General features: G+C 38.6%; 1 protein-coding gene across 4 annotated transcripts in view; it reads left to right on the forward strand.

Annotated features, from left to right (window-relative positions):
* Positions 1–27,113, forward strand: part of tanc1b (tetratricopeptide repeat, ankyrin repeat and coiled-coil containing 1b) — a 112,374-nt gene that overhangs the window by 67,818 nt on the left and 17,443 nt on the right. For 3 of the 4 annotated variants that reach the window (XM_060876651.1, XM_060876648.1, XM_060876649.1), the window contains 6 exons: positions 8,377–8,496; positions 10,869–11,150; positions 11,519–11,670; positions 17,488–17,719; positions 19,256–19,422; positions 22,201–22,808. In XM_060876651.1, the coding sequence (XP_060732634.1) occupies positions 8,377–8,496; positions 10,869–11,150; positions 11,519–11,670; positions 17,488–17,719; positions 19,256–19,422; positions 22,201–22,808 (1,561 nt within the window). Of the gene's footprint in view, positions 1–5,345; positions 5,535–8,376; positions 8,497–10,868; positions 11,151–11,518; positions 11,671–17,487; positions 17,720–19,255; positions 19,423–22,200; positions 22,809–27,113 lie in introns of those variants that run through there. The other variant, XM_060876650.1, reaches the window with a different exon arrangement.

The raw sequence follows: 27,113 nt of genomic DNA on the forward strand, positions 1-27,113 counted from the left end.
GCTTCTCCTCTCCCTTTATGACAATTCATTTGTTATATTTTGATTGCATACTGAATGGCTATTAAGCCTCCCTTTTATAACTCTAAGTGTGTTATCTCACAGTAGGACATGTCTACAGCACTCTTCTCTGCATAACCCTTCTCGAATGCCAATCATATTCCTCATCAGCCTGGAACTGCATGCCTGGGTTTCATTGAGGAGAACACAGAGCCACCAGCATACAGACTGATGATATAGCCTTTTTCCACCTAGAGAAATGTAGTGAAAAAGAGAGCATTACATTTTACTGTCATTCTTTTGGCAGATGCTTCTATTCAAAGTGAATTACAAATTAGGAAGTTTCCACTCCACACGTTTAGCTGAGCAGTTTCCAAATTCCACATTTTCTCAGTACAGTGGCATGAAATAATTAGTGATATATGTTGCTTTGTTTTCTACTTTTTCCCCAAATATTATTCATTTATATAAGAGAAATAATTCAATTGTTTAACTTTGTTGTTTATTCTATTTTATGAAGCAGCCATTAATTACATACTCAGCATGTTTTTGTTTTTTTTGTTGTTTCTTTTAAATAATTTTGTGTTCATGTCAGCTTGTATTGGTCCTGTAGTCAAACAGAGATTTGGTGATTTGTGTGTTTGCTTGAATAATTGAGGAAAAAAGAGGAGAAAACAGAAACCTTGGCAGAATTGACAGAGTGATATGTGCTACAGGGCTTCACAGCTCTACTGATATTTTACGTCTTTTAGGAAATACTTCATTAGGTATGCTTTCAAGTTGGAGTGAAAGCTGCCAAGGCCGATTCCTGTATATCAATATCTGATGATTGTACTGGAGTTGCGATGCTGGAACTCATCTCTACTTTCTACTCTCTCAATATTGTATGGATGTTGGAACAGTGATAACCAATGCAGACTTTTCCCCAAATGTCTTTCCTACAGATCTGAAATATGAAGCATCATTTTAATGTCATTCTCCATGTCTCTCTGTCGTCTGCTCTCATCTGGAATGACATAATTACTGGGCTTGTTCTTTCTGCATTTATTTCACTTTTCTTCTTATGAATTTCCTTGTGAACATTTCACTTTCATGTTTTTAATGTTTACTAAACCTTCACTGTTCAATACAATTCTTGGACATACAGAATCGCCTGAAAGTTTGTGAACCCTTTAGATATTTCCAGATTTCTGTATAAATATGGCAGGATACACCCTGGACGGAGTGCCAACCCATCACAGGGCACACACACGCTCTCATTCACTCACGCAATCACACACTACGGACAATTTTCCAGAGATGCCAATCAATCTACCATGCATGTCTTTGGACCGGGGGAGGAAACCAGAGTACCTGGAGGAAACCCCTGAGGCACGGGGAGAACATGCAAACTCCACACACACAAGGCGGAGGCGGGAATCGAACCCCCAACCCTGGAGGTGTGAGGCGAACGTGCTAACCACTAAGCCACCGTGTCCCCCTCAATAATTCAATGAAGTATAATAATTTTGGCTCAATTTTTTGATTGTCAAAATTTTAATACAGAAGATTAATACAGAAAAAGATAATACAGAATATTAAATTTTTGAATTTAAAAGGATACATTTTCTAAACGTTATAAATTATTTCCTGGATTTGCATATTCCAGTAAAGCTTCTTGTGAAGATGTTTACTGTTACAAGTGCTATATACTTTTATGTGGAGAAACACTGGACTTTATGGATTCAGCTTTTTGATCCCATCATAAAAAAAAAAAAGCAGTAGGGGATTCATACATGAAAGATCTCCAATAATCGTGCGGCTGTGGGAAGAACTTCAGCATTCAGGAGAGCAGGCGAACCGGATGATGATCAATGAGGCAGGAATGATGGACAAAATTAAAGAGAGATAGATGAATGACTGAAATTCATAAGAAAAGGTTGTGGTTATTTTATGTGATGGAGCTGTTCACGTGTTGGATATTGGCTTTGGTGCCATATGAAATAAACCCAATATAGGCCATAATTGGAATATAAACAATATATTTTTATTAGAATGAATGAAAGATACATCGATGATATCCTAATCCTGTTGATATATAAAACATTGTAGAGCCTTTTTTTTCCATTTATTTATTTGCTTGCTTGCTTGCTTGCTTGCTTGCCTGTCCTACAGGTGCAGTGAATTTAGGGGTGGATATTTTGACATAAAATTCATACTTTTTTTTGAAGCACCTTAGGTATCATGGTGTATGGGTTTTAGTAGCAAGCAAAACGGCAGTGCGGATATAAATAAATAAATACATTTAAATTCATTTAAATAGACAAAGAACTTCTAAAAAAGATTATATTGTAATTACTAATAATACATTTTTTAACATCAAAATATCTGTGATATCTTAGCTAAGTATATTGTGGCATTATTTACTATTTTAATATTACATAGCCATGTCACACAGCCCTATGTGGAAGTTATGACTTTTTTTCGTTTTCTTTTTAAATAAATAACTTTCTTTGGAAGTTCTGCTTATTGTACAGATAACTTACACGTTGGGGGTATAATTAAAGTAGTTGTCGTTAAAATGGAAATTTCTTTTTGTGCTTCTTCATTCTGTGTGTTTTTGTGTGTTGTGTTGCTGTGTGCTGTCAGAGCGGGGATGTGTGTAGCTGAGCATGTCTGGCAGAAGGCAGTTACAGTGCCACAGGCTTGTTTGGGCTGCAGATGCACTGTCACCATGCAATGTTCTTCATGTACATGGACTTGGCATCATCAGACTGTGGAGTCTGCCCCTCTGGGACACGATTGGGAAAAGAATTGCCTGAATATGAATGAGTAATTCATGATGTTTTGAAGGGAAGTGATGGGCATTTAGCTCATCTTTCAAACGGGCATGAAGGGTGCTATTAGACATACTGAATAGAACAGTGTTGAGTAAATGATGTGGAAAAGAGCTTGCATTAACTTTTTTTCAGATTATTGTTGTGGTGTTCTTTCATAAATATACTTCACAATGCCTACACAATTTACAGTGTCTGCACTTCTGGGAAGACCACTAGATTTTGGAGAGTGATTGTGGGGATTTGTTCATTCAGCCACAAGCATATTATAGAGATCAGGAACTGTTGTTCTTCTAGAGGATCATTGAGCAGTCTGCGTTTCACTTCATTCTAAAGGTGCTACATGGGCTTGAGGTCAGGTCTCTGTGCAGGACACTCAAGTTTTTCCACACCAACCTGAGCATGCCTTGTCTTCATGGTCCTCATTTTGTGTACAGGATCATTGTCATGCTGGATACGCTTTAGGCCACTTAGTTCCAGCGAAAGAGAAATAGTAATTCCTAAAATGGTGTATTTTCAATTTTGTTGTGCGATTGGTCCATCTTTTGACCATCTAGTGCATCTTGCTTGGTTTCTTTTAATCAATGATAGGGATTTGTGACAAATTTTTCAAAAATGTATTCAAAATGACTTACTCAGTATGATGTACTCTGTACATCATTCTGAGCTGGTGTTTAATTGTATACATGTTCCCTGGATAAAGAATTAGTCACATCCACTGATGGCAGCGGCTTTTATACACAGTTGAGCAGCAGGAACGAATGAAATATGGATTCTGGGGTTGCCTTTTTTTTACTTCAGGTCTTAAGCAAAACACAATTTTTCCAAGAGGGCAAGGGGACATAGAGTGGGAACTATTTGACAAGCCTGATGGAACACTGAGACACTCATCACAGAACGGTCAGTCCTGTAGAAAACGTGGAATTATTTGGAGCTCTGGAACTGAACGCCAGTCACCAGAAGAGTGGATTAAAATGTACCAGAAGCATCTCAGGACACTGTCAGAATCACGATTGTTACATGTAAGAGCTAAATTATTAGAAATTAAATGATGCACGTGACTATTACTTAGATTAATGCTTTGTAAGACTGCTGTGCTTTCTGAGTACAAACTATACCATTATGAATGGTCCAAGCCCTTTTCTGACACGATGACGGAAAATGTCCATTTATCAGGTTTGATTTTCACAATATCGTCAGATAACCGTGATACTTGCAGTACCACAGATTGTTCTTGGTAATGTAACCTGAGCTGTATGTCATCTGCTCATCGTACTGGAAATATTTGTTATTTATTTTGATGGGCTTTTATGGCGTGTTGAATATATAATGTGTTCTAAGCACAGCCAGTATATTGCACAAGTTTTTTTTTATTCATTCATCTTCAATTACAGTTTTTCCATATGCCTCAAGCTATTATTTAAGAAAAAACTGATTCTTGGATGTGATCCATTAGTTATGAATAGCGATGTATGATTGATTAGTGGGAGATCAGTGGCCCGTCTTCATGGCAACATGCCATTCATTGCTGAGTTAGGAGTTGAAATAGTAGCCGCTTTCATCAAATTATTGATTGATGGATGGATTCATTGATGGATAAATTAAAAAAACGAGCCAGGTTAGCCATTTCTCTTTTTGTTTTGCTTTTTTCTTTTTTAAACTTTCATAGAAAAACAGATGTATGCAGCTTGCTGGCTTTAGACTTGTGGACAGACAGAGCTGACAGTGGTGTGTAGTTACGTTGTGCAGCTGATCACTGGCCAAGTGTGTGCTAAGCCAGGTTTAACCTGAGAGCAATTAGCCTCAGGACCATTTCTGCCCTTCTCTGCATGTAAAAATGTGGTGCATTCAAACTGGTGTCTGTGTGTGCATCTGTGTGTGTCTGTGTGTGTTTGTCTGTGTCAGATAAAGGGGGTTTTTAGAGTTAGGCTTGTAGGGCATTGACACAACCCCCCCACCCCCCACCCACTCTCTCTCTGGTTCCACCCCCATTTGCTTTCGTCTTGCATCAGAGAGAGAATCACCTCTCTTTGACTTTTCCTTTTTTTCCCTTTAATTCGTTCTTTTTATGCTGTTTAAACACACCGACCTCTCTTCTGTCCTTTTCCTGGAGTTGAACTCATCTCAAGCTCCCCCCACCCCCTTTGTATTTGTTTCTATTCTTTTCTAATCGTGTTTCTTTTCAATCAGTTCTTTAACTTATATATGCTTAGATCATTTTGCTTCCCTCTTTCCCTTCCTCCACCCCTTTCTTTCTCCGGGAGGATCATTGATTAATTCCTTTCCAGCGACTCAGCGTGGAGCATAGTCGGTCGCTTGCTTGACAGAGATCCCGCCACATTTCTCTTCTTTCCCCACCCTCACTGTGAGCTGTTGCATTAGGGCTCACATCTTTAATGCCAGATACCATTTCTCTGTCTCTCTCTCTCTCTCTCTCTCTCTCTCTCTCTCTCTCTCTCTCTCTGTGTGTGTGCTGGATCTTCAGTAGCGACTCTTGCTCTCGCTGCTGCTTCAGTCACCAGTTGAATGCGAGAGGGTGAATGTGTGTGCGTATGTGTGCGCGTGTGTATGTGTGCGCGCGTGTGTGTGGATATGGAGGATTTTGAGCAGCGAGGTGGAGGGCTGGCTTGTCTGCCCCACTGTTAAGAATGAAGATGCTGTCCACACCTCCTGTGAGGTTTTCTTTCCGTCCATGCTAGTCTATATGACCGACTGCACTCTGTGAGTATGCACTGTTCCAGGGTGTTTGGGCTCAGCACAGGGAATCAGCAGTGTGGGAAGCGAAGGGAGTTTGCTGTGGGAGAGTTGATGGCTTCAGTTGTAGCTGAGCAAAAGCACAGTAACTCAGAATGCTTTTTTGTGCTTTGATTGAAAAATGTAGTCTGCATTTGTGTATTGTGCATAGTGGTTATTTTTTTAGTGACTGCTTGAGAATTGTTACTGAATCATCATACTCTTGGTGAAGAGTCATTTTTCTGCCATCTTTCCATGTTTGTTATTTATGATCTCTCATTAGTTAATTTCTGTGTGACCTCTTTATGGAGGACATTCAGCATCGTTTTGCTTTCTTTTCAGTCATGAATTCATTTATTTAGCTGTGTGTGTGTGTGTATGTGCTCTCTGACTGACATGGCTCTTTGCACAGTTAGTGGGTTGCCTAGTCTGTCATCATCGCTCTCCATGAATGACATTTTCTATGATGTAATTTCCCCCTCCCCCAGGTTTGCCACTTTCATTAGTTAAATGGTTTATTTGATCTAAAGCATATCTTTTTCTTCTTCATTTTTTTTTTCTTCCTGCACATTTCTCTAGGTTGAGACGAGGCTCGTTGAGTGTGTTAGCCAGGAAGTGTGTGTGCTACCTATTTATCACTGTCCTTTTGTGCTGCTTTCATTTAGTCCTGAATCTCTGGTATAAATATTGAGATGACTCCGTTCCAGCTGAGCAAGTTGACTTGCTTAGGCTTATTGATTGCCCAAAATATGACAGAATATGTCTCTGTCATTACTAAGTATTCTCCTCATTGTGCACTACAATATTTCCATTGTTCTCTCATGAACTTTTAAGATTTGCTTATAAAGGCTTTGGTTTTATTACCGACTCATCGTTCATCTTCCACAAAGTTCTGGCTTTTATAAAAACAGAAGCCTTGTATTGTCTCAAAGTGTACCAATTCCCCAATGAATATCATTCTGAATAATTGAATATTTTAATTAATGTTTGGCATTACTATGACAGTAGAGCTAGGCTATGCCATGGGCTTTGTTCCATTAGAAAGATACAAAACCAGGTCATCTGCAACAAGCAGCCATCTATGAGGCATCTTACACTGAGATGGGATGAACACTGCAGCTCTGTCTCATTCTGCTGTCCTGAGAAGTTAAATTTCACTTGTATTGACCATGCATGGACACATCAAGAATATAACTCCTGTTTTCAGTAGCTCTCATAGCCGTACACACAGCATATAATGCAACAACAGTGTAAACAACTCTAGCAACAACTCCTACATCAGGTTGGTAGACTGAGGTAACTCCTAATGTGGTAAATTAGCACAAATAGGAAAATACAATAAAGATGTGTAGTAAATAAATGTACAAGATATGTGTTATAACATCTATTGAAGAGATCCTATTATATTAATATATACAGATACTTGCACAGATTATTGCGCACTTGAGGAAAGTAAAAACGTGTGTTGGCGATCTTCTGTTAATAAAACAAACAAACTTTTTTTGTCAGTGATATTTTAGAAAAGATTGTCTTATATCTGCTAAGATAAAATACACATTAGACTTTGTTTCTTCATTCAGATATCACAGATGTTCACATTTTTCTTGGGTCTGGAAAGGGCATATCTGTCATTTTAGTTCCAGAAACATTTCTTTAGCAGTACAAGCTATGGCAGATATAGCATTGATTGATGTATCTTTCTTTGAAGAAATCCTTTTAAGCCATTTCAACTTAGTGCTGTATATTTCTAATATTTTGGACAGTGAGTGGCAGTCTCAGCACAATACCATTTTTCTTGTTAGATGATAGAACTATGAAAAGATATTTCATTTTAGAACAGCATCAGGGATCAATAAAAGGTTCTTTTATTTGGTATCTTCTGAGACACATGGAGGGAAATGAAATGTAATATTGTCTTTTTATGAGGTTTGTGCAGATGTACTACAGTAATTGTTTGAGTTCCCAATCTCTGTAGGGTGTTGTGGATGTTCCTCCGGTGTCAGCACGGCTGTACTCATGCTGCGGCTGGTGCTCTGGGAGCATGACTAGACCATTGCTAGTGTACTTTCCCACCATTGGGCAAGGGGTGTGTGTGATGGGTTAGTGTGTTGTTCCTGGTATGCAGTGTTAGCACAATGTTGGTTATAATACACTATATCGTGCTGTATGGGGGATCCTACCAAACGCCTTTATGACTTCAAGGTCTCTCTTCTGTGCTTTGTTGCTGTATAAGAATTTCTTGAGTGGCACATCTTGGCGTTTTTATACAGGGCTCTAGATCCCTATAGCTCCCTCTTCAATGTCTGTCAGTTCTGCCAGTTCCATTCTCATAGTGTTTTTCATTTTAGTGTCTCTTTTTCCTGTAGCATTTTCGCTTTGTCCCTTGAGTGTTTGTACTGACACCTTCAGATGAGTTCTGAATTCTGAGAAAGCTTGTTCAAGTTGCTAGTAATGTGGAATATGCAAGCTCAGTTTACAAGCTTCTATTAAGGTGAAGTTTTCTAATCTCAACTGGTTCATGCAATATAAAGCAGTCTAAACCCATATGGAAAGCTGGGAAAATACACCTCATACTTTAAAAGATAAATAAAAAAGAAGCCTCACTATTTTACATAATTCCTGTGCCATTTCAGCATATGCCCTTAAAAATATCTACTTGATAGCCCTTTCAGATCACTTGTTTTGTTCTGTGATCAAAATGTTTTCCATTTGCTGAACAATATCACTGGTGCTTGGTGTAGAATGGCAGACTCGTTTATGTTTTTTATGACTGACATTGCTGTTGACCATCTGAATGATTGAATTGTTTTTTACTCTCTTCCACTTTTAGCCACCAGCTCTACCAAACTGGAAGACCTAAGTTATCTTGATGAACAGCGTAACACACCACTGCGCACCTCCATCCGCATGCCGTGGCACAACACCGGAGGAAGGCCACCCTATGACAAAGGTACCCTCAATCCCTCTCTTTCAGCCTCTCACACAAATCCACATAATCAAATTAGCAACGCCAGCAAAGCAAGCTCCAAACTCCACACAAACGGTTGCCTCACCTTTACCATCTCCAAAAAGAACTATACATTTTTTCCAGTGGATTTGGCACACACTATGCACTTTCCATCTAGGATGAAAAGAAATGGAGCTTTTTTTAAGCAATCAAGATATTATGGCAGCAGACTCTTCCAGCACCTGTTGATTGCAATTGAGCCATGAGTCAAAACTTTAATTTGGCAGGAAATGGCTTTTTTTTTTTTTTCTTTCTTGAGTGCCCTAAATGAGATGTCCAATTCAAGTTTATTGTGCTTACTGCAGGCGATACAATCATCTGGAAATAAAAATTGGGTATTTCATCAAATCACATAGTTGAATTTAAGCCTGTCATTGTGCTCTAAAAGTGGTAGGATGCCGTTGGCAAAAACATTTTCTGCATGTTGCACATGATGTTGAGTTGGGGAAGTCCACTGCATCAATAATGCAAGTTTAAATCACTGAGCTCTTGCATACTCTCTCACACTAACCCATTTCTTCCTTTTACTTTCTTCCATGTAGAGCAAAGAGGGATATGTATACACAGTACACAAGAAGATTTTGCAACAGGCTGTATTTGTTTTTATTTGTTTTTTTAAGCTTTCCCCAGACCATGCAAATGTTCTAATGGCAGACTTTACAAATAAACCTTTGCTCGTCAAACCTTCATTAAAGCCAGTGGCAGTCCAGGTAGAGTTCCACTGTGTGTGTGTGTGTGTGTGTGTGTGTGTGTGTGTGTGTGTGTGTGTGTGACCTAATTGACTAGGCCAAAAAGTGCTAGCTAACATTTTGTTAAGATGTTATACAAACGAAGGAAAATGAGCAAGTATATAAATTCCTTTAGAGGTGTTTAGTGTGTAGCTGTAGTCTTTACAATTTTCTGCACTTTTACCTAAATTATTGTCACCTAGGTTTCAGCAGTGAACTTTAGTCCGTTTCCACATACTGTACCCGCTTGTCCATGATTCTGAAACGAGTGACTATAAGCAACCTAGCATGAAGCCGTTTTGCTGTCAGCCAGATCCTCATCCGGATTAAGTATGCACAATAATTAATGCATCAAGGCTGCACAATTGTGAAGCTACATACCAAAACAGAAAGAAAGGGGGGGAAAAAGTTGCTGAACCTACTTGTTCACCAGGTAACAACAAAGAAATTATAATGATGCTTGTGCCTGGAACCTAGGTCATTTTTTGCCCATCATTTATGTTCATCCCAGATTGTGTGTTTGTATGTGTGTTATACTGAGAAAGTAATAACCTGTCAGTAAGGATTTAGCCAAATTCTATAAATGACTGTCATTAGAAAGGAAGAATAAAAGCCCCAGTGCTGAGAGTGGATGATAATACACTCTCTTCTGCAGTCTTTTCCACTCAGAGCAGCCCTGCCCTAGGCACATTGCACCTAGCCTTCTCTTTCATCCTGAGAATGTGAGAGGGAGATCGCTACTGAGAGAGGAGAGTGGCAGAGAGAAGAGTGCAGGAGTGGCAGAGATATGTGCATGCATTAAAAAAGCTTTGAGGAGATGAGAGAGTTAAAAGAGTTGGGGAAAAAAGGAAAAGCAATAGTGGAGACTCAGTTCTTCAGACACACACACACCTTAGGTTCTGAGCTGTCAAACTGTCCTACAAACGAAGGTTTCTGTTCTATTCTGTTCTATTCAAGCTGTGAGTAGGCTTAACTCATAATAGTATTTGAAAGGTTATGATGTTCTTCATAGATTTCAGACCCTGTCTTGGCCCAGGTATCAGATCTATCTGTCTAATCGAAGCTTAATTGATCTGACTGCATTTAATTTTTATTCCTCTTGGCAATGGTTATCATGTTTAAATGTTTAAAGGTTAAAATGTTTGGTTCAGTCATATCAGCTTCTTGTATGATTTGGCAAACATACACATCCAGTGTGTTATGAGATCAAAGCTGCAGAGATAGACAGCACTGCCCTCATCAGAAAGACCAGCGCTTGCCTTCAGGATTGATGTAAATCTGTCTTAGACCTTCACACTCCCTTTGATTCCCTGGTTATTTATTTAGTAGTTCTGACAGTATCATGAAGAAAATAATCAGTTTATGAATGAGCTTATTTCCATCGTTAATTATTTATAAGTAAGGTGAGTGCCTCATGAATATCATGAAGCTTATGAGACACACCTATTACTACATTGGCACTAATATGTCGTTGGCATTTGTTATTTGTTTTAAACTGAGAATTTCATATAATTTCGGTTATTTCATCTTCTCTGCTTAGTAATTGCCTGACTTGTGTGTGTTTGTCTTTGTGTGTTCATCCCACAGCACGCTTTGCTCCATATAAGCCTGCGGATATCATGCTAAAGCCTCTTCTGTTTGAGGTTCCGAGCATCACAACGGATTCAGTGTTTGTGGGTCGGGATTGGCTGTTTCAGCAGTTAGAGGATGTGCTGATCAACAGCCAATCAGGAGAGAGTCGTGGGGCCACAGTGGTGGGTAATGTGGGCTTTGGCAAGACTGCCATCATCTCCCGCCTGGTGGCTCTCAGCTGCCATGGAGGCCGCATGAGACAGATCGCTTCCAACAGTCCTCATGCATCTCCAAAAAGTAGGTACAGCTGTGACGTGCCAGTGTAAGGTCAATATTGCAATTCATCATGCGCTGTAAATTTCACAATTCAGTATATATAATGTAACATTGTTATTTACATTGTTTGGCAGGGCAGATAAAATGCTCATATACTATAGGTATTAGTACATTCAATTCAATTCAAGTTTATTTGTATAGCGCTTTTTACAATGGACATTGTCTCAAAGCAGCTTTACAGAACATAAACATAGAACAGAAGATAAACATAAGGAGAAATATAAAGAGTTAATATAATATAACATTTTAATACAGATTTATTCATTATCTTGTGTGTGCTCGTTTACATTGTCCATATGTATTCATTTGCATTTGGTTTATATGTATAGGTGGAAATCAGAGTTCAGAATTGCCTCTAAGCCAGCCCCCACAGGTCACTCCTCCCTCCAGCAGCACCAACACCCTGCAGCCCAGCAGCTGCCCCAGTACACCTGAGCTTTGTCGTCACAGAGAGGAGGCCGTTAAGAGGCTGGCTACCAAGGTGAGCTGCTCCACTGCAACACTGCCTTCAGCTGAAATGTGTGTGTCGTTGTCTTCATTTCATTTAGTCTCACCAGTTTTAAAGAAAAATGCATTTCAGTTAACCTTGTCTTGTGTTGTGGTCTTATGGTTTTGGATAAACCCATACATACAGCAGTGTCCAGAGGCTGAGAGGTTCGATACCTAATTGTCAGTTGTACATGCAGTCCAGTATGCTTAAAAACTATCAACAGTGAATAAATAGTATATATTTGTTATTCTGGTTCTGCATGAGCACAGCAGAACATGTGTGCATGGTGACTGTGTGCATGGTGACTGTGTGCATGGTGACTGTGTGCATGGTGACTGTGTGAATGGTGACTGTGCGCGTGTCTGTTTGTGCATGTCTGTGCATGTGACTGTGTGCATGGTGTCTGTGCGCGTGTTTATGTGCGTGACTGTGCGTGTGACTGTGCGTGTGACTGTGCGTGTTTGTGCGCGTGTTTATGTGCGTGACTGTGCGTGTGACTGTGCGTGTTTGTGCATGGTGCATCTAAAGTGACAACCAGTTTTCCCTGAATAAGCCTCAGATCCATCGTAACCCTGATCAGGATCAAGCTCTTAATGAAGATGAATGAATGATCTCTCAAATGATGTTTGAGAGATAAGCAAGAATATTGAAAGACTACTACATACCCTTTGCTTTGCTTAAAGTTCATGCCATAAGGAAAATTACTAAGTTATGTTGTAAGTAGAGAAAAAGTATCTACAGTTTGAAAATGCAGCCCAACAGATGTGGTCACATTTTGCCCATGGAAGTAACAAGGCTGTGGTGGAGGCTTAAAATTGATCCAAATGGAAGTGCATCTATTTCTTGAGACCTTTAGCTAATTTATCTAAATGCCGTAAATGTAAATGTCCCATTATAGTGCGTGAAATCAGATCACCTAAACTTACCTGCATCCAGTAATGCAGTCCAGTATGAAGTATGAAGCATACCAACTGTGACTATAGGAAAGAGAAGAAAACAGGCTTTACATAAGCCACACACTGAATGATTGTGTCAACATGTGTGTCACCATATCTTTAATGTAGACATGTGATGGAAGTCTGACACTAGCAATCATAAAGCTAATCTCTTATGGGCATGTAGTGACTGCTGCTGTTATTGCTTGTGAAATATATACGCACTAATCTTTTTTAAAGTAATGTTACTGCTGCAAATTCTAATCTGTGAAATAATTGTTACACATCACTGTGGTAATTTTGGTAAACAAATCAATTTTATTGGAAAATATGAGACTGGATTTGTTGTGTGTCAAACAGGTGAATGGTAACTAAATGGGTTCATCACTTGACAGGAAATTGAAGATTGTTTTGTCACCTTGTCTTGTTGCCGCTTTTTGCTGTCACCTGAATTTCAATTCAGTGCTACAAACCATATAGGAATTGAAAGGTCGCCTGTAGCTTGCTAGAATGATTGTAGGTGAAGCCATCATATAGTTTATGTCCTTAGTGTAATGAAGTTTTCCATCTCAACATCCCCACAACCCATTTAGAGTGATGCTTTGCTGCTTTGTTTAGAGCTTATAGCAGTTGCAGAGATGATCTGTGTATATGGTTAGTCTACAGGGTAATTAACCTATTGTTAGTCTGTCTTCATGTTCCTAATAACAAGCCTACCTTTCTGCCTTCTTACTTTATGCATCAAGTGATTTACTGCAGTAAAATTCATACATTCTGTGTGCAGGTATGGCCTTGGGTAGGTATATAATTCCAGCATTCTTTGTAAGTACACAAATGTGCATGCACACACAAGTAGGCTTTGATCGTGTGAAAAGCTTCATGGTGGTTTTAAAGGGTCAGAATGAGATCAGACAGCCATGCCTCATGTCAATTCGTTTGCTCTTTCCAAAGCTCAGTTAAAGCCAATTAAACCCTGGATAGACACACATTCACCTCCATTTGCCCTGCTGCCCTGTTTGTTCCCTTGTTTGTGGAGTGTATATGATTATTTATGTGCACTTGTATGTATACTTTGCGTGTTTAATTTTCCTTGTTATATAAGAACATTGCAACGTTATCATTGTTTATAACTTGCAGTGTTGTATAAAGTACTAGAAAGCAATACTTGAGTAAAAGTACAAGTATCGTACTAGAAAAAGACTTTGGTAGAAGTGAAAATTACCTTTTAGAATATTACTCAAGTAAAAGTCTTAAAGTATCTGATATATACTGTACTTAAGTATCAAAAGTAATTTTCTGATATTTAATGTACTTAAGTATTTGAAGTAAAAGTAAAAAGTACAATTTCAGTGATTTTCGGTAGGCATAAGAGCAGGGGCGGTTCTAGGATTTCATCTTTAGGGGGTTTAGCCCTCAGTGAGAATTTAAAACAAGAAGAGTTTTATATTATATATTATATATGACTACATAGTAAGCCAAAAGTTATGGTATTATTAAATGGCAAAAGTGGACACCAAAATTTTATGCATGATGTAATGATACCAGTCTTGAATCATATCAGTTCATGTATGTGTGCATTCTCTACAATCAGTGTGTCTAATGAATGCAGTCATTAATAAAAAATATTCACAAGACAAAGACCAAATCAATAAATGTTAATTTTATTTAGTATTGAATGGATTGTTTGCATTAATATTTTGTTTGTGCTATCAACTCTGGTAATGAGAATAGTGAAATTTCACTGCTTTTGGTTGCCGTCTTTGCGGCTTTCCGCCGATTAACGTTATAGATAAACGTATATGCAATCTAGAAGCAGTGATTCGCCAAACCTCCCTTATTGCAGTCGCACACATTTCTTCTGATTTTATTTTGTAGTAACGAGTAACGAAGATGCTTAGTGGAAATATAGCGGAGTAAAAGTATACATTTTATCTAGGAAATGTAGTGGAGTAAAAGTGAAAGTTGACAAATTTAAATAGCGAAGTAAAGTACAGATACGTGAAATTTCTACTTAAGTACAGTAACGAAGTATTTGTACTCCATTACATTACAACACTGATAACTTGACACAATCCAGCATTTGAAATGAATAAATAGATATGTTTTATTGATGTGATATCAACTTATAAATATATACACATTCAATAAAAATGTTTTCTTGATTCCTTCATCTGATATGTTATCTGTCTTGTAGGATAGATGGTCACACAGAAGAGCAAAGGTCATATTGTTATTATTGATTCCTGAATGCTTGGAAAACTTACAAGTTTTTTTTTAAGTGAAGACAAATATAGACTATTAAACCTGTTTGCTATGCTTCCCAGGTGTGTGTTTGCAGCTGTATATCGCTTCTAAAATAATAGAGTGATTTGACAACTGTCATTCACTAGCAGAAGTACAGGATGTATAATCTGTGTCTCCGAGTGGGGACTTGCAGTCGCTTATGTGTTGCCATGGCAATTGGTTGGCAAGGTGGTCATTTGGTCTAAGGTACATAATTGTGCTCACAGGAGCAATGAAGAAGCAGACTTACCTAACAGAGAGGATGCTGCATCAAAGCTGTATATAAATCACTGATTATTTACTGACTAAATAAAAATATTATCTGTCTTTAATGCCTGGATTGGTCATCCTGTAGCATGTATCTGTCTAAATTAAACCTGAATATGCAGGCAAAGTTTCTACTGTCAACATTTGTTGACTACAATTCTCATGGATTTGTTGTTGGCATTAATGTTATAGAGCACAGCTGTTGTACCTGAGATTCAGTCTGTCACGTCTCCTCCTCATGCATCTTCACCTTATGCATCAGTACCTGACAGTTTCATTTCACTTATTCTCTGGGGTTACCTGAGGCTTATCTCACCTATGCTACAGTTCCAGTTCCAGCAATAAACTTATGTGATTCAGGGCAAATCAGGACAGGAAATGTTTTGATTCAATCCCCAACTGAGTCCCTCTGATTGATAAAAGCTGTACCTTAAAGGGTTGCATAACACCAAATGTCAAGGCTCACAAACACTCATCACCACTAGGCTATATTCGGATCAGGATTACAGCCGTGTTGGCTCAGGCTGTCTTCAGTCTAACCCCAGCTGGAGTTGTGCACCATCCACTCTACTGTGCACAACTACATGAACTGCTGTAGTTTGGTTGAGATTTGTTGAGTCTGGCAGTGAAGACCAGACTTACCCACGGCTTACCGAGCCACCTGCTCTGCGAGCTCAGATTCAAAACTTTCACCGTTTTCTTAGTCATTTAAAAACGTCACCCTCCTCTCCATACACAGCCAGCTACCACTCGTTTTAGACGTATGGTTCATGAGTGGTTCAGATTCATAACTAATGGTATTGCATCCCATGATTTTCCCTTCAAACCTTTGTATATGATTGACAGACAGGGGGAGTAATACTGACACTAGGTGAAGAAGGAGATTTGTGAAAGCCAGTGCAGATTGCATAGTACAGGTGTGTGTTCAGAACTGAATGAGATGGGCTGCTGAGAATGACCTGGGGATCTACAGTTAATCCTAGTGTAGAGGGAATTGCAGCTGCTAAGATGGCTAGAAGAGACAGAGTAGAAGAGACAAGTATGACAGAGATTGAGCAGCATATTAAGTCTAGCTGCATTACAGAAGGTAAGGAAAGCGTTTTTTTAAACCGACATCTACTCATAACATAAAATCTTAATCTTCCTTTTTGACACAAGACAAATGTAGGTGTATTTATTTATTTTCCTTCTTTCTTACCTCTCACCTTATTTCTAATTCATGCCATGCAGTAGACATCTGTTTCCTGAGCTTCAGTCTCTCACAGGGCATATGAGCCATCCTGTTATTCTGTTACTCGGTTGTTGCCGAGCACTGACGGTAGCAAAGGGCATTTGTTGGTTTATGGGTGACTTTTGATCAAATCATGAATATTAATGTGCTAGAGGATTTGTTTTACCGTGTTCTCGGTAAGCAGAATTAGCAGTAACATCTGTGAGGGTTTGATAACATAATGGCAAATAAATGGTAGGTACTGCATTAGTGTATCATGCTTTAGCAAAAACAGCACCTACAGTAAAGTACTGGATACAATTCACTTTCAATATAAGAGTGTCGATGATCCACTTCCACTGATGCTCTCAGAGATAACAGGGCCATTTTGAGTTATTTTACAAATTCATTAGCAAATGAAACATAAACTAAATCTCTTGTGAATCTTGTGTGAAATTGCAGAAGTAAAAGAAAGAGACAAACATCGTTCTATAATAAAATGAATGGTCTACCATTAGATACCCATAAATAATGTGGTGACAGACAGGAAATGTTTTTTCTTGAGGTGAAAACTGAACCGTTCTTATTAATCTTGTCCAGATGGAAAATACAGCCATCTGACAAACAGGGATTTCACTAATAAATCTGAAAATTAAGAAGCACCTATGAAAGTTGCTTTGAAGGGCTCTGCTGACCTGCATATTTATTACTTTTTTTTTGGCATGGTTTCTCAGTTGGGTTTTTGCTATGAACTTTGCTTCTCAGGAGAGTCTCTTCTAAATTGTCTGCTCATTTTGATGATTAAAAGAAATCCAGTCGAAAAGAGGTTGTGATTGAAAGTTCTCTTTTAAGAATAATTCTGTGGGATGCTCCCAACTATTGAGTAAATCAGTTGCTGTTACTTGAAATTGAAAATTGATCTCCTCAGGGAGCGTTCTGAAATCATGTCATTATGAAAGACGCAGTGACCTTCATGTAAATAATAAGCACCAGGGCAGATATTGTACACAGAATGATGAGACCTGGATTTTACAATCCAGTAAAGTCTTTTTTTTTATATTACAAAACTCTCTTCCTTCCTCTCTCCCTCTCTTCCTCCCTTCCTGTCTCTAGGTGGTGGCATATCATTACTGCCAGGCTGATAACACCTACACCTGTCTAGTGCCCGAGTTCGTACACAGCGTGGCCGCTCTAATGTGCAGAGCACACCAACTCGCGGCCTACAGAGAGCTGTTACTGAAAGAACCCCACCTGCAGAGCATGCTCAGTCTGCGCTCTTGTGTGCAGGACCCGATGGTGGCTCTCCGCAGGGGCGTACTTGAGCCACTCATTAACCTGCGCAAAGGTATCGCTGCCCTTTCTTCCCAAAATCAACAGCTGTTATGTTTTATTCCTGTTATTGTCCTCTACCACTGTGTTGTATGAATTCCTTCCCAACCTAATTTAAGAGGACTGATTTTGCAATCAGTAATTTTAATGTGTATTAAGTATTAGATTTTTTTAGTTGCTTGATAAAGGCAGTGCTTCCAGCTAAGATGCAAGTCAATGGTTTGCTTTAGTCCACTTAATATTGATGCAAATTTATGCTCTTTTGAGTCACACTGCATTAGTATGAATTTGCTCTTCAATCTACGTTATTCAGAAAGGGAATAAAAGAATAAGTCAGCTCTTAATGATAAGGCCTAACATTAATAATGGTCACTAAGGCAACCAAAGCCTTTTTGAACCTTTTTTTTTTTAAAAAACATTTTTTTATGAAATTACTCTCTCTGGGGGAAAAAATGATGACTGGACAGATTTCGCTGTCCATGCTGACCACTTAGAAACACTGTTATTTACTGAGCCTGCTGAGAACTGACATATTTGTTAGCTTTATAAAGCAACAGGCAGCACTCATTTCAGGATCACTATGGTTTATTGAACACAGGGGTCCAGTCTTTTCTTTCAGCTTTACATTTAAATCAATGAGGTATTGTGGGAGGTCAGTTCTGAGACATTAATAGACAAAAACCCCCTGTTTACATGATTTGAAAAGGAAAAGACTGAGAATCAATATGATGGCAGCAAGCAAGGGTGCAGAGCTGAGACTAACAGCTGCTCCACCTCCTTTACTTTTATTATTGAAACAATTGACTTTATATATTCTAGCAGAAAAGGGGGAAATGTCAATTTATCCACTTCGTTATTCAATTATAACTTCAGATCACTTGCAGAATTGGCGAGGGCTATTCGTCGAGCCTCGTTTGTAAAGGAATCTAAAAGAAAAGAAGCATTCAGTAGCACACTCGCATGCATTGACCTCAAACTTTCCCTCAGTAAAGAATTCTTTTTCCACCTTGTGTAAATACAGTCTGCTTGATCAGGGGCATGTGTTGTTGGTTTGTAATGAATTTTTAAATGCTCTCTTCATCTGTCCGCATGAAGAGAAGGCAGAATATTAGCTTTGGCACCTTTACCCTTAGACCGAGTTGAACACACTGCAGTGAATTCGAGTGCATCTTGTTTTCATATTGGATTCTGTGTAATTCTCATTCTTGTTCATGTTCATAATTAAACAGACAATTCATGCAAAATTACTATTTGGACTCCCCTAAAGCCTTATTCAAATTAAATCTGAATATTTAAACTGGTCCATATAAAACAACATGTAGGAACATATTATTAACTTTAAAACATCAACCATGGAGACAAACCACAAGAAATATCTGTTTGTATAGATATAGAGGAAAAATGTCTCATATCTGTCCATAGACCATCGCAAAGTATCAAAATAAATGTATTTTTGCCTTTCTGCTTTAGGTGAGATTCAGGAACAGTCAGTATTTAATGTGACTAATAGGAGGACACTGGTTTATCTTTCTGTATTTACTCTCACAATCAGAAAAGAAGATTCCTGAAGAGGATTACATCATCCTGATCGATGGCCTTAATGAGGCAGAGTTTCACAAACCAGACTATGGTGACACAGTGGCATCCTTCATTACCAAGTGTATCTCAAAGTTCCCCATCTGGCTCAAACTTATTGTCACGGTGCGGGCGAGCATACAGGTAAACCAACCTCAGTATAATAGTAGACTAATTGGAAACCATGTTTTGCCTCACAAAAAAGTCGCTGTCATGCGTTTCTTGACAGGTTAATATGCTTGATTTTTCACATTTTTATTATAGCATGAATTGTTTGGAGTCTATTTTATTAGAATTTTTATATTTGCTTCTTTGCTTTAAACTGTTATGATAGCAGGACATCTCAGTATGTCAGGAGCTTAGGTGGTTAGGTAACCCATTATGGCAATTTTATGTGAATGTTAGCCTTTTAAATAACTCAAAGCAGCAGAGATTTTACCTGTTGCTGTTTTATTGCTCTGAAAGTTTTATTGTTTACCCAGAATTTTAGAGAATAAGTGTAACAACTGCAATAGCACAGATTCAAGAAAATCAGCTTTATTGGGTAATGGTGTGTCACAGCTTTTTTCAAAAAGAGATTTTGGATGGAGGAGCAAGAAGACATGGGACCTGTAAATGATGGGTAAAAGGTCTTTGGCAAATGTGTCTTTATTGGCTGCGCTCGTTTCGGACAGAGCAGTCTTTACAGTTACTAGCTTCACTGATCAAAAACCAGTCTACAACTGAGATTGATTCCTTTCTATGTAAATATGCCGCTGTGATGAAATAACCACTACTGCTCAACCGCATTCAGGTCAATATGGAGTTTAATTGTGAAGATGAATCAGAGAGATCACAATCTGACTGGCTCAACATATATGCTAAAGTGCTTCTATTGATGCACTGGTTTCAGGAACGTGATGCTTTTGATGTAAATTAAGTGGTTAGATGGAGGCTGGCATGGGCCACTTACACTGATGTAGATTAATTACATAGTCAATGTTTTGGTTACATATTCATTATTCAGTTGGAAGGTTTGCCAATTATATAAAATAAGGTTTACTTCTAAAGGATAAATGTCACAGGAAGTTGCATTCATCGTGTTCCTTTGCTCTTATATACGGATTATAATGTGTCTCTGGATTAACTGGCACTAATTACATATTAGTATATTACATATGTTTCCTTATCAGAGAACTTGCAACTTCAATGATTTTGGCCTTTTCTAAAACCTATAACCTGCAGTTTGTATTTCTTGTCACATTGGCAGTTAGTGGTGTAATGGTGGCTGTTAGCTAGACGATAATATGATACCTGCCATTGTGCTTTATATTCGGTTTTACAATCAAATTTCTATGAGCAACAATGACGATAGAAATGACTGAGAGAATTTGTCAGACACTGCAGGCTCAGGAGCACAAAATACATAAAAATAAATCTTAGTCATTTGCCAGTCTACCGTGTAGTCTACTGTTACTACCTACCAAGTAAAAAGAATAATGATTGTGTAGAGACTAAGTGAAATGCGGGAAGTGTTAGCTCAGTGGTTAAGCTGTTGGAAGGTGAGGGGAGTTTTAGCTCAGTGGTTATAGTTAATATAGGACATTAAAAACACCCTCAAGGAGCTGGCATGCTGCAACTCTCACTTATTTCTCTTGAATAGAAACATGCAAACAGTCATTTGCTTAACTCTGAGATAACCCCTAGGTATGAAAACCACTTCTCAGTGATATAGTAGCTATAGTTGAATTAGTTAAGAGTTGAAATAATTCTTTAATTAAAACTTCAAACTGCAAGACTGGGGAAAAGTTTGTAGGCAAGAATGAATGAGTCTTAATTTGAATTGCGAATTTGAAATTGATTTCTAATTTCAGTGCATAGAATGTAATCTCTGCAGCAATATATTTTTTAAAAATGTGTTAATTTAAAGGGAAAAGCTGATCAGAACATACAGAATAAAGTGTAAATTATCAATGTCCAGTGCATTATGTGATCACTTAAGTCATATTAGTGCATAGAAACATAACAGCCTTTAGAGTAGATGGAATTTAAACGTTTAAGCTCATTTAAATTTCCCAGTCTGTATCAGTGAGCAAACAGTAAGCAACTGAAAAACAATTTATGTATTATTCACTATGTTTGTCTCTCACACTGCAGTGGCTCATCTGATCATGTTCATATCTCATGCACAATGTTCTTCTTTTAAAAAGCAAGGTCAACTGTTCTGTGAGGCTCTTAGAAATATGAGGTGGTATAGTGCAAACGAATGTGTATATGATAACAACTCTCTTGCTTGTGGGAGTGTATTCTGTGTGCCTGTGCAGAGTGTGGGTGTCCCTTTAGACTCCAACTCTCTTAAGTCTGTTGCATCTTAATCTCTTGTTAGGAGAGAGAGAGAGCGTAAGGAATACAGTAAAGAACGCGTGTCCTCGCGTGCGTGTCCCCGTGTGAGTGTGTGTGTGTGTGTGCTCTCACTGTGGTCCGAAATATCCTGCACTGTTCTGATCCACTGTAGATAAATTACCCAGAGGACATCAATACCATAGCACAGAGAAAGGAAGAGGCTTTTTTCACCACCTTGCTTGTATGTGTGCATTTCTTATGGCGGAATTGTCTGAGGGAGCCAGAAATTCTTTATCTTTTGGATAATATGTTTGTTAACATCACATGTAATATAGAGTGTTATATTTGTCCTAATTTTAAATATTCACAAATGAATTGTACTTTATATTCAGTGGACTGTTCACAAGTTTTAACTGTTTAATCGCAGTGATGTCATATTACATCAAGTACATTCACCAGCCACTCACCTTTCACAACTTTTATGGTATTTGTACGAATTCTTTTTAGAAAATCCTAACTTGGTTACTGAGATTAAGGTATTGGTTAGATGCAGGTGTTCACAGAGATAAATAAAAACTCTTTTGCTTTGTGTTTCCAAAGGAGATCACCAGTTTGCTTCCCTTCACCAAGATCAGTCTAGATGATTTCCCTGATAACAAGGAGATTAGCTCAGACTTGAATGCCTATATCCAGCACCGTGTGAACAGCAGCCATGAAGTCCTTAACAACGTTTCTTTGAACGGAAAGGCAGATCCTGTTACTGTATCCAAGCTGAGTTCACACCTCATCTCTCGCAGCCAGGGCTCGTACCTTTACCTGAAGCTCACACTGGACCTCTTTGAGAGGGGGCATTTGGTCATCAAGAGCTCCAGCTACAAAGTGGTGCCCATCTCTTTGGCTGAGATCTACCTCCTGCAATGTAACATGAAGTTCAGGAGCAACTCTGCTTTTGAGCGTGCCATACCCATCCTTAACGTTGCCCTGGCCTCTCTCCACCCACTGACAGATGATCAGCTCTTTCAGGCCTTAAATGCTGGTGCAGTGCAAGGAGAGTTGCAGTGGGAGGATTTCCAGCAGCGTATGGACACACTATCTGCGTTCCTCATTAAACGGCGGGATAAGACGCGTATGTTCTGTCATCCATCCTTCAGAGAGTGGCTGGTGTGGAGGGCGGATGGGGAGAGCTCTGAGTTCCTCTGTGACCCCAGGTAAGATGTAGGCATAAAGAAGGAAGCATGAGCTAGTACTGAAGGACAGTGCTAAGATTTTTTTATTATTTATTATTATTAATGTGAAAATGCCACAAATTTCGATTAAATGACAAGAAATGTATTTCTCATGGCATATATCTGTCTTATTTTGAGAAAGTAAGGGGGCTTAAAGATGACCAGCAGTGTTATAATTATCTGTAAAATATTATAAGCAGCAGTGATGGCAACTTCTGGAACCCTCTGACAACTTTTAACTAAAAAGTGTACTTCAAAGGTTATGGCTTATCATAAGTTTGCAGATTTTACCTTGTAAAATGGGTGTGTTATTGGCCATTTATAGGTCACTTATTCTAGGCACTTACTGTGTCAAGTCTATAAGAATTTATGTCTTATTGGAGTGGAATGTGTTAAGTACTAAAATTGAATTTAAATAGAAAATCTATCCTCAAAAATTAATAATGAATTATTATTAACTCTCATTTTTTATGTGCTATCCTGGAAACCCCACATCCTTTTTAACTATTCAGAAAATTTACAGGGGTTGGAGAAAATAATGTGAACGATGAAATATGTAATATCTCTTTATTAATAAGGTGTTGGACCACCATTTGCAATCGATACAGCTTCCAAACTTCTTTGAATAGATTCATATGTCTTCTGAATATCTTTTAGTGGGATTTTGTACCATTTATCTGGCAGAATATCTTCTAGTTGCTTCAGTTCAGAGAGGTTAGAGAAGGGACCCTGCCTCTCAATCTTCTCTCCAAAACGTCCCACAATGGGTCAATTATATTCAATCAGTTGATTGAGCTGGTCAGGGAAGATGTTGAAGTTCATACTGGTGCTCTTCAAACCAAGACTGAACTGTTTTGGCTGTGTGTATATGCACATAATCATCTTGAAAAATGGCATCTTTGTAAAGAAAATAATCCTAAAAATAACCCTAACCCCTAACCTTAACCCTAACACAAATACTTGATGGCAGTAACACAACCATTTAAGCTAATGATGAGGCCAGCAAAATACCAAAAAGTTATGGCCACCCAATTCTTCACAGATCCACCTCCATGTGAGCTAGACAGTCCAAGTTGTACTGTACACTTCTTTGGGGGTTCTCTATCCATAAACTTGACCTGCTGTTGAAAAGAATGTAAATGATGAGTCATCAGATCATATTACTTGTTTCCAGTCTTCTGCTGGTTCAGCTTATATGATCATGACACTCATCTTTTTCACATTTTTCCATTGTTGTCTGTGATTATTGGTTTAGCAGTTGCAAATCCTCCATGGATTTTGGCTTTGTGAAGTTCTCTGTGGACTTCAACACAATATTTAAGGTGGAGTTTAAGTTTGGCTTTCATTTTTGCTGCAGTGTCTGGAGTAATCCTTCCCAGTGTTTGACGGTCCCTATTATTAATTATTGATTTTTGTTCACTATTCTTTGCTGATGAAGTCCTGTCATGCCATGTCCTAATCAATGAGACTGTTGCTTCTGAAACACCAAAGAGTCTTTACCTGTAAAGGTAACAGATGCTCCTGCTAAATGGGTCCCACTATCTGTCCCCTTTGGAAGTCTGACAATTCACCCATTTCAACAGTGTCTTAAATTAATCACTTCTGAGAACAACTTGTTTTATACTGGCATGCAGTCTAGACAGTATACATTAATGAAACATGCATAAATGATAATCATAACATAGCCTACACAATTAATATTAACCCCTATGACAATGGGTGTTTACATTATTTTGACCAACCCTTGTAGGTTACCGAATTGAATTAACTTTCCTTGTAAGAATGGTAAGAAAACTGATTCTAAACATGATTTTGCCTTGGTGATGTTTCGGAAATCCTCTACCAGAAATGATCTACATGTTTGGTTTGTGGTCTATGTCTGTTTGTAATGTCATGTCAAGTCAAGAATGCACATCACTTTGTCCACTTTAAGATTTAGCTTAAACCACTTTACCAGTTAATCAAAAGAAAGGAGGTTAATGGAATGGGAAATGCAGTTAACATTTAAAGTAAACTGAAGTATACGCAGAACATAAAGGTTATTATAACAGTAATTTGTCTGCGCATCTGTTATATTTTTAACAGTTAGAATTAGTATTAGTCGGGGTTCGATTCCTGCCTCCACCTTGTGTGTGTGGAGTTTGCATGTTCTCCCTGTGCCTCGGGGGTTTCCTCCGGGTACTCCGGTTTCCTCCCCCGGTCCAAGGACATGCATGGTAGGTTGATTGGCATCTCTGGAAAAATTGTCCCTAGTGTGTGATTGCGTGAGTGAATGAGAGTGTGTGTGTGTGCCCTGCGATGGGTTGGCACTCCGTCCAGGGTGTATCCTGCCTTGATGCCCAATGACGCCTGAGATAGGCACAGGCTCCCCGTGACCCAAGGAAGTTCGGATAAGCGGTAGAAGATGAATGAATGAATGAATTAGTATTAATATGGACAGGTCTTTGGGAATTTGTCAGTTGCTTAATTATATTCTGAATTCTTTCTTTTTGTAGAAGATGCATTTTTAAACCCACTATGCTGATTTCTCAAAATTGGTTAGAAAAAAGCACAAAATCCGAACACTCTTGACTCTTCATTTTTGCAGCTGTATGTACTGTTACCAACACTAAGCCCCATGTTAACACTATATTCTGTGTCTGTTCAATGCAGCATTTGTTTTAATTCTTTAAACGATCTGAGTGGTCAACCATGTAGTTCAAATCTGTAGTATAGCTTCAGAATTCAAACATTGCTTTATCAGGTCTCTAGTAACTACTGTCTGCTAACTTGTCTCCATGTTAATCAGCCGGACAGCCTTGCTTGCCAACATTCTGACTTTCTAATCAAATGTCTTGCCAAGTTTGGCGTCTCACTGAAAGGGCAGTTATTTCTAAAGGCACTTTCAGAACATTTTGTTGGTCGAAAATGGCACAAAATCAAGATGCAGTCTTGTGTTTTTTGTAGGAATATGAAATATATTATAAATACGTTGCCACTAACCTGAATATGGATATGTTGAAATAAGGGCTGATTGAATGTGCCTCTGTAAAATGGCAAGCTGCAGCAGAGCCCACCTGCCCACCAGGTTAATTACAGTCTTAATTAAGGCGCAATCATGCCACTTAAAGTTTATTCTGGTCTTTGGTTTTTATGAATGTCTATGTTGTGGTCATATAATTCCTAATATAAAAAGTTATTTTAGGTATAGAATAATATTTTCTCTGTGAATGTCAGCATACAAATGATATTACAGAGGTTTAGATCATTTTCTTCAAGCCATGAGTACAATAACCTCTTCCTTGCTTGGAGTTGAGTACAGTACTCTTTTGCTCTCGGTATTGTTTAGTATTGTAATACTTCATGAGAGGGAGGGTACTGTACTCCCTAATACTGTAGGTGAGGTACCTGAGTACCAGTATTGTGCGAGATAGTCCTTTTGCCTTAGTAAATGGCATTTTGATACAGTATGTTTTCTTCATATTTTCTGTGGCGAATCAAAGCCGGAATGGAATTGAGAGAGTCAACTGTCTCGCCATGATGATAATGTAGTTAGTATTAGCTTCAGTGCCAGAACAGGAAAGAGTCTTGTTATATACTTAACTCTTACCCTGAGAGATTGTGGAAACAGTCGAGTAGTGCTGGTAGCTCTGACGGTGCGTGGTGGGAGGAGTGATAAGGGCTTTGAGGTAAGAGGGAGCTAGTCCATTTTTGGCTTTGAATCTGATGCATGCAGCAACCAGAAGCCAGTGGTAAGAGAACTTGTGTGGGGAAATAACTTTAACAAGAGAATGAGTATACAGGGAGAAAAGGAGAAGACCAAGTACTGAGCCATGTGGGACACCAGTGGAGAGTCTGCGTAGAGCAGTTGTCATTCCCCTCCATGTTAGCTGATATGAGAGTCCTTCCAGGTAGGAAGCAAACCTGAGGGTGGACAAGAAAATCTTGTGGTTGACCGTATTAAACACTGCTGAAAGGTTGAGGAGGATGAGGACAGATGACAGCTTGACTGATCAAGCAGCATGTAGTTTCTCAGAGTCATCCAAAAGGGCTGTCTCTGTTGAATGTGCTGCACTGGTGGGGATCTTGGAGGGTGTTCTGTGAGAGATAGACAGACGGTTGATTATAGACAATAGGTTTAAGAATTTTTGAAAGAAAAGAGAGAAGTGATACCGGTTTGTAGTTACTGATGTCTGATGGATCCAGAGCAGGTTTCTTCAGGATGGGAAAGAACCCTTGCTCTTTTGAAGGTAGTTACTACATGACCAGATGTTAGGGATCCATTGATGATTGTGGTAAGATTGGATG

The sequence above is a fragment of the Tachysurus vachellii genome, chromosome 8, assembly GCF_030014155.1.
Source record: "Tachysurus vachellii isolate PV-2020 chromosome 8, HZAU_Pvac_v1, whole genome shotgun sequence".
In the NCBI taxonomy this organism is placed as follows: Eukaryota; Metazoa; Chordata; class Actinopteri; order Siluriformes; family Bagridae; genus Tachysurus; species Tachysurus vachellii.